The sequence below is a fragment of the Lissotriton vulgaris genome, chromosome 3_1 (assembly GCF_964263255.1).
Source record: "Lissotriton vulgaris chromosome 3_1, aLisVul1.2, whole genome shotgun sequence".
In the NCBI taxonomy this organism is placed as follows: Eukaryota; Metazoa; Chordata; class Amphibia; order Caudata; family Salamandridae; genus Lissotriton; species Lissotriton vulgaris.
In genome coordinates, this window is record NC_141689.1 from 976,637,894 (window position 1) to 976,653,445 (window position 15,552).

At 44.4% G+C, this 15,552-nt stretch overlaps 1 protein-coding gene across 1 annotated transcript in view; it reads right to left on the minus strand.

Moving 5' to 3' along the window:
* CEP78 (centrosomal protein 78) overlaps positions 1 to 15,552 on the minus strand; it is a 479,433-nt gene that overhangs the window by 444,957 nt on the left and 18,924 nt on the right. Inside the window, exon 3 of the mRNA XM_086961339.1 lies at positions 803 to 978. Coding sequence (XP_086817465.1) covers positions 803 to 978 — 176 coding nt within the window. The remainder of the gene's footprint in view (positions 1 to 802; positions 979 to 15,552) is intronic.

A 15,552-nucleotide genomic window follows, 5' to 3' on the forward strand; every position in this document is an offset into this window, starting at 1 on the left:
CCAGTAACTGCCACAGAAAAACAAATGCTCTATGGGGAAAGAAATGCCATTAGGACATTCTTTGTGGTGATGGGCTTTCTTTGTACAACACATACTTCTGCCCATCTTCTCTGGAATTTTTTATGGCTCGTCTATGAACCCTTGAGGCACCTCATTGCACAGATTTACCTTAAAACAACACATTCTTTCAGAGGGAAGTGTTGGGGTGTGTGTGGGTAGAATGAAGAGCTTAGAATGTGTACTGTTTTTGAGAAACGTAGAAATGGTGCTTGTGGAAAAGTTCTAATGCTCGCAGTATTTCTGCCTGGTGGGGAATGGTAGCGGGTCTGTTTGTTTGTGATGTTGAATAAACTACTCCTTTCAACTGCCTTGGCATGTAAGATGTTTAACAGTCAGCAAACCAAACCAAAATCACATTCCAACCAAGTCATCTGCCTGGGCATTACAGGCGCATTGTCTCACAGTCAGTCGGTTCAATGTAAAACATGCTAACAGGAAAGATCCAAAAATAACATTGTATATTATGAAAAAGAATAAAGACATTTTCACCAAACCAGCATTTGTTTTAAAAACTGTGGGCCTTGACCAACAATTAATAACGTATTATCTTGAGATAAAGTTGCCTGGCAGAACCAAATCGATCAATTCTAAGCAATACACACAACCCATTTAGTGATGATGAAGGATTACAAAAAGCACTGAACTTACAAAATGGGGAGAAGTTAAAGAAATAACTGAAAATCCACTCATGTTCTTGGTGCTAAATTGTAAAGATTCAAATCAAACAATTTCCAAACCTCACCTTGGTTAAAGATATTAGATCTCGTTCTCTTAAAGGAAGCCCTTGAATTTCAAGATGTTTAAGTGCACTTGATACAGAAAGGCAGCTTCTGATGGCTTTGCATAATTGGAAAGTCATGTCCCTGGATCGTATTGCCGGAGTACGTCTTCGAAACTGTGCTGTATATCGCTCCTCACCTGTTATTAATTAAAATATATATATATAACATTTAAAAACGATGCCTTTATGATGCAAAACATGTTTCTTGTTGAAGAAAATCATGGTGTTGATCCGAAAATATCTTATCAGATTACCTGTTTAAAAGCTATAAAAGGGCTAACATCCCCCGCCAATGCAGATATTGCACAGAAGAGCGCTGAATCAACAATGATCCATTATTTAGTCTATAATACTTTCTGTAATGCCTCTTCTCTTCAGCCCAGTTTTGGTCAGAAAATGTACATATATCCAGAAGCAACAAGCATTTGCAATGCAATAGGTCTCGCATATACGCGAGTTTGAGCTATTGACATTACAAATGGCAATGCCTTTTAGTTTTGTTTTCATTTTTAAAACATAAATAAAAGGCATTGTCGTTTGCAATGCCAATAGCTTAAACTCGCGTAAATGCAAGACTTATTGCATTACAAATGCTTGTTTCTTTTGAGAAGGTCATGACTGTCGCTCACCGTCTGTCCTGATCTGAAATTGTTACCAGCACATGGCCCAGATGTACACAGCGGGAAGAACATTACCTACCATAACTGTCAAGTAGCCCATATCATGATAGCAAAGAATGTAATCGTGGCCTTGCATCAGCACTGCAGGAATGTTGCAGCTTGTTTGGTTCCTTTTTTAGAGTATAACAGTTCACAGAGGAAACAAAATTGATGGCGCAATCGTTCTCAGGTAATGCAGTGAGAATCTGGAACTCGCTTCCTCCTGTGCTCCGTGCCATCACCTCCATCCATATCTTCAAAGCGGACCTCAAATCTCTTCCATTCCAAAGACACTTTCAGAACTAATTCCCTCCTTCTCAGACCCCACCCAGAAGTTCTTTAGTCATTGTAAATTTGTCTTATATATTTATATTTTTGATTGTACATTATGTGCTTGTTGTGTTTGATATTGTGTTCCTTTTGCCCAAGTTGTTTTGATTCTATGTCCTGCTATGTTTCGCCAGGAAGTGTTTTAGTCATTGTAAATTTGTCCTACATATTTATATTTTTATTTGTACATTCCGTGCTTGCTGTGTTTGTTATTGTGTTCCTTTTGCCTGCGTTGTTTTGATTTTATGGCCTGCTATTTTTGTTTGTTCCATTTTTGTAACAGTTCTCTCATGTAACTTAACTGGTTCTATTGTACAGTCCTCCGACACCTTCGGATAATGTCCGCGCTTTTTAAAAATGCATTAAATACAATAAAAATAAAAATAAATGATCACACATAAGACATTAAAATGTCACACGAGCATATTGAAAAGATGGAAATTCAACACTTAAGCAAAAGGAAATCCTGGCACCTACAATAGCGCTTCTTTGTCCAGTCTAGGATTTAGGTGCTGTGTTAAATGAGACAGTAATTTTCAATTCTAGTCAAGTACACAAATATAAAAAGTATATATATTTATATAAACACACATATATAATATATACATATATATATATACATATTATATATATATATATATATATATATATATATATATTGAAAAGTATCTTCTCCCGAAAGAAAAGAGCAGGCACCCGAAGAGGAACGTGAAGAAATGCTTTATTGAGGGTTCTTGTTGGCGCCAGAGGCAAGCCCGTCTGCGCCCGTCCGCGCCGGACACGCGCCTAGCGCCATACCCCCTGTGTCATGCCATATCGAAAGAATTACATACACCGCTGATGAAATCCGCAAGCTGAATCCCGGACCACTGCCGATTTGCTGTCTATATACTCCAGAGATTCTTGAAGATCAAGCCACCATCAGCTGTAGGAGCTGCAAAACTACTATTCCCCTCATTAACAACAAAGTTAAACATCTGATCGACGCTACCACCACGCATCCCACGATATTCATCGCCCTTATTAATGCTCGCTCCCTGGCTAAGCATAGGCAAGACATTGCTGATTTAATTACAGATCACGCAATAGACATCCTTTTTATAACCGAAACCTGGATGGATGATACATCCGAGCCCGACCTTCAGGTAGCTGTACCGGAAGGTTATAAGGTGCATAGGCAAGACAGACAGGGGAGAAAAAGAGGAGGTGGCCTGGCTATCATCACACGGGTCATCTTCCCAGTTAGACTCTCCCCGGTACCATCGTCGGCATGCGAGGCGCTGCACTTTGCCATTAAATTGAACGCGTCGCACAATTTTAAGGGAGTGCTTATCTACAGGCCACCAGGACCTCGCTCAGAATTTCTTTCCACTTTTTCCTCCTGGTTGGAACCCTTAGCCATTGAGGATTCCTTTATGGCATTAGGAGACTTAAATTTCCATCTGGACAGGACAGATGAGGCGGACACACTAACGTTACTAGGAGATTGTAACACACTGGGCTTAACCCAGTACATAAAAGCCCCAACACACGATGCAGGACATACCCTGGACGCTATTTTTTCTAACATCAGTGATCTGGAGGTATCTAAAATCTTGCCGCTCACATGGACAGATCACCATGCCATTTTCTGTCATTTACCGTTCAAACGACCCAAACCGGAAAAACAGGTCCTTTATCAAAACAAATTCAGAGTATGGAAGGACATCGATGACGAAACCTTTAAGATGTCCCTGTCCAACACCTGTCCGAATATCCAGTCTGACCCCACCGAAGCAGTGGAGCAGTACCATAACTGGGTAGGCAAGGCGGTAGACATGCACGCTCCTCTAAAAACTATATCAAAAAACAGAAAGGTGCCTTCAGCGCCGTGGTATTCAAAAACCCTTAGACTGCAAAAACAGATTTGTAGAAATAAGGAAAGAACCTGGCGTAAAACATATGATAACTTAAGCAAAGCTCAGTATAAAGATGAACTCATCATCTATAAAAAAATGATTCAGGAGGTAAAAAAGGACTACTTCGAGCAGCAAATTGAGCAATAAAAAAATTCGAGTCGACAACTGTTTGAAGTAGTTAAGACTCTGGCAGGGAAGGTGGTAGATCTGAATCCTCCACACACTCAGGAATTCTGCAATAATTTAGCAGATTACTTTTTCTCAAAAGTAAACGATATATATGCAGAATTCTCGGTCATTCCATCAAACACCAGCACTTATCCTAAATCATCAAAAAATAGTATGGACTGTTCGTTTTCCCGATTTAGGGATATGACGGAACAGGAAATAGGAGATATTATGAGACTGGTTAAAACAGGTTCAGCCTTAGATCCTTGCCCCCCTAAAATTTTTATTCCAGTAACTGATGTGGTGAGCAAAGTCATAACCCCCATCTGTAACGCCATGTTCCAATCGGGGATCTTTCCGGATAAGTTAAAAAACACTTTGCTGAAACCCTTACTGAAAAAAACTGGTCTTGATAAAACAATTCTCAAAAACTACAGACCCATTGCTAGCCTACCCTACTTGGCTAAAATTGTGGAAAGAGCAATGAACGTTCAACTAGCCGAATATATTGAGCAAAACAGTCTCCTGGACGAATCGCAGTTTGGATTCCGGAAACTTCATGGGACGGAGACTGCCCTCATTAAAGCCGCCGATGATATCAGAGCCATTAGGGACCAAGGAGGGACAGCTATACTGGTCCTACTGGATCTCTCGGCGGCCTTCGACACGGTCAACCATACCGTTCTGATTGACCGTGTCGAGGAGATGGGCATTTGCTCAAAAGCCAAAGAGCTTCTGGTATCATTCCTGTCCAATAGAACACAGGCAGTAACATTGGGCGCATTTCAATCCCCTCAGCTCGCCCTCCCATGTGGCGTCCCGCAAGGCTCATCCCAAAGTCCGACACTCTTTAACATCTATGTGTCGGACTTAGCAAGGGTGATTAAGAACCACCGGATGAGCCTTACCTCCTACGCCGACGACACCCAACTGGTGATCGCTATTAAGAACAACGGTGAGGAGGTTGCCGCCAGATTCCAAGAAGGCATGCTTGCCATCAAGGAATGGATGTCGGAAAACTGCCTGCGTCTCAACTCGGAGAAAACCGAGGTAGTGATCTTTGGAAATTTATCACCACAGTGGTCCACTCTTTGGTGGCCGACACCCCTCGGAGCCCCTCCAGAACCAGTAAAAAAGGTCAGGAACTTAGGCATTATATTTGACGATAATCTTAATTTTTCCAACCATGCCAACCAGGTTGCGTCGTCTGCTTTCTACAAGCTTAAGATAATTAAAAAAATCCTGCCCTATCTCCCGGAGAGTGCTAAGAAAACAGTGGTGAGCTCCTTAGTACTCTCTTCACTCGACTACTGTAACGGACTGTTTGTAAACGCCCAGGCAAGGGTGGTGGCCAAACTCCAGCTTATACAAAATGCGGCCGCAAGGCTACTAGCTGGCATTCCTAAGTTTCAGTCCACCAGGCACGCGATTAGAAATCTCCACTGGCTAACAGTGAGAAATCGCATCAGATTCAAGACCCTGTGTCTCACCTACAAAGCTCTCAAGGGTCTTGGACCAGCCTTTCTCAAACGAAAACTTCAATACTACTCACCAAAAAGATCCTTACGCTCCGAACATAGCCACCTACTGGTAGTGCCTCGCACCAGGACGGTGACATGGGGCGACAGAAGCTTTACCAATGCTGCAGCCAAAATCTGGAACATGCTCCCAAAGGAAATAAAACTGGCACCATCGTTATTTCAGTTTAGAAAACTGGTAAAAACTTGGTTATTCGATCAATAATCCGCTCAGAAACAATACGTTTGAAGGAAGATACCACCTTATCCTGGGATTTTCAGCAAAATTATAGCGCCAAGACACCCACGGGTTTACGCCGCGCTTTATAAATTTTTAAAATAAATAAATAAATAAATTGGGCGGATGCATTTCGGCGTGTCGTGCCTTCTTCAGCGCCTCCCTCACACAGTGTTTCCTCTGCCGTTGTGACGAGTGCAATCCTGTCTCGTTTAAATTCACCCTGCTCCGCCCCCTGATGCTGATGCGGTTCACCTGTGCAGTTCTCCAGTAGCGGACTACACCGACCAGAATACCGCTGTAAGGTGCATTTTGATCCAGTGAAACCGGGGGAGGGAAGGCACTCAGGGAACAGGGAAACTTGACAGGCACAGCGCTAGATGAAACCACGGAGGTAACAGGAGTCCCGCAATCAGCGCTTTCCTCAGGTCCTCTTCGTAACCGCCGCCACCCTTCTGCCAAGTGTCCATCACGGGGGCTAACATGACTGTGCATGTCGTCCAAAATTGCAGGTAAAATACCTACAAACCGCAGTCTCCTCCTGGCGTAGTGGTGGATCTGGACCTTAGTGCAACCACACTGGAAAGTTCAAAGCCCCGTAGAGCAGCCAGGAAGTCCAGACCTCTTTATGCGGCGGGGATGCACAGGGATGCGCACTGGCTGGCGCATAATTTATTGAAAAGTATCTTCTCCCGAAAGAAAAGAGCAGGCACCCGAAGAGGAACGTGAAGAAATGCTTTATTGAGGGTTCTTGTTGGGCGGATGCATTTCGGCGTGTCGTGCCTTCTTCAGCGCCTCCCTATATATATATATTTATCTTTTATCAAAATCAACTTAAGTCGATGATTTATATTGCATGATGTGAGCCAAGCATGGTTTAAGATGTTTGTTTTGGATAGTTATTTTCATTAGAATAGAAGCTGTAGCTGCTTACTTCGCCGCAATCACATGCGTTGAGTCAGCATTCACTGTTCTCTGCTGTCTCGCTTCTACTTCCGGGTTAGGTGATACGGTACTCTACTGTTTAAGCACGTCCCTCCTTTTCTTCCACTGGCAATCAAGGACAGAAACGCTCGGGATATGCGTGGTGCCCGGAATGGGTGGTTACCTGGAGGAGGATACTGTGAGTGGGACCGCTGACTGTGGGCGGTTCCTGTGTGCCTCAGACTCTGGGCTGAGTCAGAGCAAAACCGGCTGGATCGGGAGAGCAGCAGCAGCTGGGAGTAGAAGTCGAGAGGCAGGGCAGAGGCGCCCACCCGCACGGATCGGATGAGGAGGTGAGGAGAGAGGTGAAATGAGGCAAGTGCCCCCTGGAGCATGCAATGAAGCCGGAAGCGAGCTGCGGAGCATTTTACATAGGTTAGGTGAGTCGGAGGAGGGGCGATAGGATAAGAAGGGGAGAGGCAGGTGAGTGAGGCTGGGGCAATTTGGAGCCCACGATGAGCAGCGGCGGAGGGGAGGGTTGGTGTGAGACCCGTGAAGTGTAGCCTTCACCTGGAGACGCCACGCATGGAGACCATTCTTATCCTTTCAGTCATGGGTACTCTAGATAAATAGTAGTCCAATTTAAACATACCCTGCGTGTGTGTGCGTGTGTGTGCGTGTGTGTGTGTGTGTGTGTGTGTGTGTGTGTGCATGCGTGATTGTGGCTGTGTGTGTGCGAGCGCGAATGAGAGAGGCGAGAGGCGGCTAAATGTGGAGAACAAAAGATGTGCACGGCACCGGGCTGGGCGTGCGCGTCCTAGAGATGAAATCGCCAAGGGAAAGCGTGTAACCACCCCCTGTCAGCCATTCCTGGCAAACCAACAACAATAGGTCTTTCGCTGGAGCACCGCTATGCGCTGCTAACACCAGCGAGACCTAAAAATGCGCCCTAGTTTTCAGTGTAAGTATATCAATGTGCCCATTCACAAGACAACATGGATAGGTAGAGGAATACAAAGAAACATATGCCTACTTTTAACAACCGAAAGTAGGTAAGAAAGAACTATAAAAAACAATTATAAATGTCCTTAATGTAATAGAATTACACATTTGCCAATCGTTGCCTGCAATCCTTTAAATGAGAACATATAAACATCCTAATGCTCTCATACCCAACACATCACTAAACATTCAATACAATAACTATCATAGCAAAATTTTCTGGAAAAAATTCCGTCTTTCTATAGCGTGACAACATGCAAGAAGTTCAAACACCTTAAAGTTACAACAGATAAAAGAGGGATGAAACTGCAAACGGGCTGATGCCTCCAAAATGAGAAGGGGGGAGAAGCCATTGTAATATACTTTGACAACTTGAATTGCTTTCTGTCATAAAAAACACTTTTAGATTCCCAGATGCAACAAAGTACCTATACGACACCATCTGTCTAATTTGTTTATATAGGTGGGGACTACTCATCTGGTAAATAAACAGGACATTGACAACTAGTGACTCACAATGATAGTTTTCCAGGTCGCCAAAGTGAGAGCCTGGCAACCACTTTACTGTACAATGTCCATTCACGGTCCTTTACGATCACTTTCATGATGCTCATGAAGGCGGATGCATCAGCTAAGTTGCTAACCTCGAGTCTATCATTTTTTAAGGGTTTTATTGATTTGGGTTTCACAAAGAATAAACAAAACAATGAGTCAACGCATTGGTTGTGCTTACAATCCATGCTAACAGCTCTATGGCTCTAACAAACTACATACAAAGATATCAATGAAACAGTGCAATAATATTAGGCTGTCCCGTTTCAGTGTTTATTGTTTACGGATTTCAGTGGAGTTTTCACACTGTATTTCAAATCTTTTGAAATCAGTGCTTATCAGTTCATTCAGCTGCCTAACCAACAAAATAAACAAGAAGTATATTGTTTCCAGTGTTTACAAAACATTTTTTTTTGTAGTGATTGTTATAAATCACATATTCAACATGAATAAATAATGGATGGTATGTAGTGGCATTGTGTCTAATGGACTTTCGTTAGTCTCTTTTAAGCATAGAAAGTCTGTGAATTGAACTCACACCTAATTGTTTTACCCAAGTAGCTCTTTATTAAGTTGTTATTACATCCAAAAACAGTGTGATCACCACATGAATGCAGTAGGGCAACAGGTTTACACAAGCAGTACAATTGATGTGCCCTTACACTTCCAGGCACCAATCTCGCAAGGCTCATAATGGAGCAAAATATAAAAGCAATCGAATGCTTACATAAACAAAATGCACTCAAAGTGGTATCTATAAGACCTAGGAGCCACTCTATTATTTACCGGATCCAACGTGGATGTCACTAGAGGAAATGACCAAATAGGAACCTTATAAGAGGTCAGGGGCACATATTAAGGAGCTATACAATGGCAACAAAAGGCAAATGTGAAAGATAACTAAAAATGTCTCTGCCCCAATAAGGATCTGGAGACGAGCGCCATAGTGTGGTGTAGTATGTACCAGTTATCGTAGGGGAGGCAGAGGGAAGCCAATAGCCAGGCTTATGAGGGGGATACCAATGAGAAGGATTCCCTAGATGTCACTACTTGGAGTGCAGTTGAGAAATCAGCAGGGTTAGGGGTCCTCCCTGGCTCCCAAGGTCCAGGGAGCATCAGTATGTACAGGGGGACCACCGACTCTACCCCTAACGGACAAGCAGGCACCAGTGAGCAACCACTCGGCTTCAGGGAGGTCTCACATCTATCTTAACCAAAAGGTTGTCAATATACACATCCCAAGTGTCCAGAGACAATATCACCTCACTCTGCAAGGGCAGTGATCTCCACGTCATCGTTTCAGCGGACACCCATTTAAGAAAGTCCTTCAACCACAGTGACAGCGACGTCACTACCGTGGATTTCCAAGCCATTGCCATAAAGCACTTCAGGAAAAAAAAGCCAAGTTGATGAACCTGATAATGTATCTACGTCTATACATTCAAGCTGTCAGCCCCAGGAGGCAAAAAAGCGGATGACACTGCAGTCCTCGGAAAATCTACACGCCCACTTACTATGGCAAGTCAGACTTCATCAGGGCGAGCAATTTTTAGGGCTTACCTACAAGTTCTTGTGAGCTGGCAAATAATAACTGTTCACTCACAAAGTGAATGAGCAATAATGATGCCTTTAAATCTTGTTTTTATCTAGTCACTTTTGCTCTGCATTCAGAGGCAGATGTCAAAAGTCAATTTGTCTTCCTACATTTACTTTTCTTTCTCCGACTGAAATTAGAGGATTTTTCAAAGTGAGTTGTGTGACAATCGTGCTGTGCAAAGCATGTGAATTGAAAGGCTGTAAAATGTGAGGCTTTTTTCTAACACAACAATAAAATAGCTAGTAAGCGGTACAAATATTTCAAAATATATTTCAGTTATAAAGGCACATTTGTGTATTTGTATATAAAGATTTTTATAGGGTGAAAACAAATCAGAATACTTTACTTGGTGATGTGCAAATGATAAATATTTTTGCTGAAACCCAATTTCCAAACATTGTGTGTACGCTATATAGTTTTATCAGTAAAACTGCATGTTAGTGGAAAGTTTGTGGCTATTTCAATGGAAAATGTGCTGTCTGTAAGTACCAGTGTACTATTACATCATGCTTTAGCACAATATCTATTAAGTTGTGAAACATGAACTGAGAAATATTCCTGCCCTGCTCTGATGACAATGCTATTAGTGAACTAAGAAGCAAGTCAGGGGTCAGGTGTACCCTATATGTGGACTCATTCCTTATTATACATGGAGCAAACGTTTAGTCTAATAAATAACAAATACAAAAGTTTTTTGTACAGCAGAAACACTGAACTCACATATTTGAAGGGGCTCCTGTATCTGATAATGAAGAAAAAGGTGGCGCCACAAAATATAATATTTTTCTAGGATCACACAATTTGAGACCAGTTTACTGATCAAGTATATTCCAGTTAGGCTGAGTAGATTATTCAAGCCAAAAACTGGCCCTCATGAATCGCGTATCTCTCCCTGAGGTCCTAAAAGGACATCAGGACCGAGTGCTCATACATGTTCCCCAACATGAGAACACACACCTCTGTTCAGACGCCCATGTCTTGATGGTTTGCAATCCCGCAAAATTGCCAGGAGCACGCACAGTGGTACGGCGGTGACATGAGGTACTGGGTCGCGTTGCAGGGTCACATATCTATCTCAAAAGTGTTTAGCCACCCTAGACAGGCACCCACCCTCTGCGCGCCATGCCGAGGGCCCATGAGCCAACCTAGGATATGCTGTCCTTCCAAGTCCTGGAAAACGCAAACCTGCTCCGGAGTGGGAACCGCAGGAAGCCATCGCATGGGCGACTGCAATTGCGAAGCAGCATAGTACAGTTCATAGTGTAAGGTAACCATGCCCCCCTTGTCCAGAGGGGTGAACAACACCAGCATGGCCACTCTTTTCCTCCAGGGGCCCCAGATCAAGTTGAAAAGGAGTTCAATTCCCAAAATAAGTGCTGTGGAATGGGGGAGGGGGACAGGCAAGTTGAAAATGGTATAGAATCCAGGGCAACACCTGCATCTTTGCAATGGATAACCTGCCCATGGAGGAGAGCAGTAAAGTGTTCCAGAAAGTCCCGGAACAGTGCGTTGCCGCTGGTAACCTACCCTTATTGCCTGGATTAGATCTTGTTCTGCATAGTAAACATTAACTCCAAGGTAACAGAACATATCATACTGCTAAAGCAGACCAGAGTGGCGGGAACAATGTTCTCCCTAAGGGTTTCTGCATAGAGGTAACAGACAGGACTTAGACCAGTTCAACCTCAAGCAAGAGGTGCCACCAAAAAGCATCTAGCACCTCCATCACCCCAGACAAATCCCAGCGGAACTCCCAGAGAAATATTAGCATGTCATCTGCATACAGCAAAATCACCTCCCAGACAATGCCACTCTGAATGCCCCATTGCAGGCCTTGCTGGCAAAAAAAAGCCGACCAGTAGCTCCAGAGCCAGGGCAAAGATAAGCGGGGGACAGCGGACACCCCTGTCAGGTCCTCCTATGTAACCTAAATGGTCCTGAGATTTTCCTGCTGGTCCACATTTTTGCAACTGTTTCTGTGTATAGGAGATTGATCCAACACAATATCTCTGTACCCAGACCCATGCACCTCAACACACCATGCAAATAAGGCCAACGTAGGTAGGCAAAGGCCTTTTCAATGTCCAACAAAACGGTCACACCTAGGAGCAACACAAGGCGAAACAGACATTGGAGACTGAGGAACGTATTTCTCCTGGGAATTAAGCCATTCTGGTCTGGGTAGACCAGAATGACGACATGCAACAGCAGCCAATTCATTCTAATCTTCCCAAGAACCATACAGTCCATATTGAGTAGACGATAGGAGTTCACCTCCAACAGGTATTCATCCGGCTTAGGAAGTACCACACTCAAGGCCTCTCTCACGGACGGCGGAAAGAAGACTAAGGACTTAGGTGAATGAAACAGCTGTAGGCGCTTTGGAGCAAGCGTAGCCAGATAAGCCGAATAAAACTTTACGGGAAGCCCATCTGTCCCTGGGGTCTTATTGTACGCCATCTGGTCTAGAAGCCAGATAGACCAAGTTTGGGAGAGTGGTGGAAACTTGCCACGTCCAAATAGCTGTTTAAAACTGCACTCTCAGACACTGCAGTGGCAGTTCTGAGACATGTTAGCAGGGCTACTTATGTGGGTGGCACAATCGGAGCTGCAGGCCCACTAGTAGCAATTGATTTACAAGCCCTGTGTCCACCTGGTGCACTTTACTTGGAACTGAGTAGTAAATCATATATGCCAATCAGGTAGAAACCAATCAACAATACAATTTAGACAGAAGGCATATGCACTTTAGCACTGGTTGGCAGTGGCAAAATGCCCAGAGTCGTAAAGCCAACAAAATCAGGTCAGAAAAATAGAAGGAAGAAGGCAAAAGGTTTGGGGATAACCATGCAAAAAGGGCCAGGTCCAACAGTGTAGATGAAGATGAACAGTGTTGGTTAGCTGAGGTTGAGGCTTGTTTAACAGACGGGTTTTCAAAAGAGGAATGGTTTGTTAAACTGGAGGACAGAGTTTTTGAGGGTGGTTTGAACTACATAGTGAAGGGAAGGCTTAAAGAAAAAAAATCTTCTGCATAATATCCAACCATTTTTTTAAAAATCAGATGCATTATTGTTTGGAAAAAACATCATGATGATGCGGGGAGATAAATGTATCCTGCCAGTTGGCCTGAAGTCACAGATTATTGTTTTAGGTCATTAAGGTCAAACAATTACTAAAAGAAGAATGTTCAATGCATTTAAGTGGTGATCTATGGATACCCAAATATCAGCAGTGGTTAAAAGTTGTGTGTGGTAAGCTCAGCCAGTGACAAGACTATGAAAACACATACTCGTCCTTGTCAGCCTGTTGAATTACCTGATGGACCTTGGATCAAACTGCTAGATGATTTTGTTGGACCTTTCCACATTTTACCTGGGCAATACAAATTTGCTATTGTTTGGGCAGGTTATTACAGTAAATGGTGGGAAACTGAAGTTATAGCTGATCTCAATACTGCAGTGGTCATTACCTTTTTCCAAAAGATATTTGCCACTAACCCCAGGGCTGACTGCAGTCTGTGTTCACGGTACAGACACTTTGGATAGTATATACGTGAAAAGCAAACCATACAGGTTGCTAGACCCAGTCCACAATTGCATCAAGGAAGTGATGGCCAAACCTTTAGACCTGGGTGCGGTGAATGCTAGTACATTGGTACAAGTCCCTAAGCAGGGTTGAAGAATCTGCACTTCTCCCGCAACTCAGAAGTAAGCGAGACCTTATCTAGGTCTCACCAGTCATTGTAGGAACTTTGTGGGAAGCTATGGAACTATAGTTGCCGATTATACAAACCTGGCATCCAAGAAACAACCAATCAAGGTGATCGGGACTCAGATTATCAGAAGAAGTTGGATGACCTGAACATTACACTATACAATACACTAGTTTTGTAAACCGCGACTAATCAACACCTCATTGTGTAGACTGATTGTTCTACCTATGGAGTTAGGGCAGTTCTGAGATATCATCATAGGTCTTCCCATAGCTGGCAATGGGCTGGTGACCTGGGTAATTTCAGGAATTTGTATCCAGTTTTTCCTAGTAAGACCTCTTTTGTTCAGGGATTAAGGAGAGAGCTCCCACTGCCTGTTAAAAACACTTGCAGAGTCAACATGCTCCTTGGTACCCAGTCATGAACAAAGGAGCATGACAGGGATGTATCATCAAAGGCACTGGAGAATGTCATCAATGTAAAGAAGGGAGATTTGGGAAACATAGCTATAGAGCAGACATCAGTATACTTGCAGGAACAGGCAACTCTAAGCATGGGGTATGGGGTGTAAGGGGGGGTGTGGCCACTGAGGCGAAGATGGCAGACACGCTCTGGTAGAGCTTTGCCTCTCATCTCCAGAGATCCTGCCAATGATCCTGGGATAGGTGGCCCGGAGTCTTTGCTGTGTGCAGCAGCAGACCCGACGCGCCAGCGAGATACAATCGGACACTCGGCCGACTCAGAGGCTGGCGGAACCCAAAAACACAGACTAGAGAAGGCGCTGGCAGGCTCCTGGAGGAAGGCCTGCAATTGCTACGCGAACCTGGTGCTTTGTGAGGAGTCGGACAAGCCTGGGCCCAGTTGAATGAAACGGGGATATCCAGTGACCCCCTCGCCCTTCACAGGCTGCCTGAGGCAAGCGGCAGCGACCCTACACTGCAGGGGAGCGGCCGCTCAGTAAAGAGGGAGGCAAACAACAACACAGCCTGATCACCAAAATGCATGTGGAGGCCAGGCCGGAAGCGAAACCATGCCGCAGGAGTACAAAGGCAGATCTAAGGAGAAGAATTACAGTAGGCAACGGGGTGGGGAAAAGGCCCACTGTATATGACCTGCCCTCTATGAGATAAACTACAGGGAACCGCCTGGGGACAGGGGGAAAAAAATCGGAAATCTCCGAGGCCCCATTCGGTGCACGTGGAGATGGTGCCAGAGGCGCAGTAATGCACGCAAGCCAGCCAACTGCCAAGATAGCAGGGGAGCATCGGGACAGTCACCTGGGCGCAACATCCCACAACAAATGACATAACGGGGCAGACAGCACCAGAATTGAAGAGGAATACGTGTAGGGGAGCAAACAGAAAGCAGTGGGCCATTGTGGTGCAAGATACGGCGAGGGCTCATAAGACGCTGTAGCACATCACCTGATCAGGTGCATGCAACCCGCAGTGCCAGGCTCCGACGAGCAGCAGCACTGAAAAGCTGTATGCTGAGCCTAGCAAACAAAGACCAGCCACCCCAGAACGGAGCAGGAAATAAAAATAGACACAAACTCCGTGGGGCTTGAGTTCCTTCTTGCAATGCATTGCTGTTCAGTGTGAGGCCATAAAGAATAACAGTAAGCAGCCCACTAAGTGTGGACAACTGCGAGAACCAGATGGGAAACAGGGCTAGAACAGCACAGGTCTATACACACAAACCATATATCGGACATGGGTCGCCTTTGGTCAGGCGCAGGGGGCCAGGTCAGTCACCCACCTCTACCTCACTCTCACCCAGATACACCACTGACTAAAACTTCTACGGACCCCATGTCCAGCAAACTCAATGCAGTCCTGGCTGCAGTGGAGAAGCTGAGTGCCACGATGGAATTAACAACGGCTTCACTTGAAAACAAGATAGACAATGTTACCCTAGAAGTAAATCATCTACTTGTGGACCATAGAAAACTAGTCATCGGAAAAAAGACGCTGGAGAATAGGGTAGTAGAACTCCCCACGCAGACTCATGACATGGACAAATGCCTAGAAGAACTTGCCACTAAAATCCAGCTCCCGGAACGCAGAGCAGAAGACTCGGAAGGCAGTTCCAGGTGCAACAACGTAAGAGCTGTG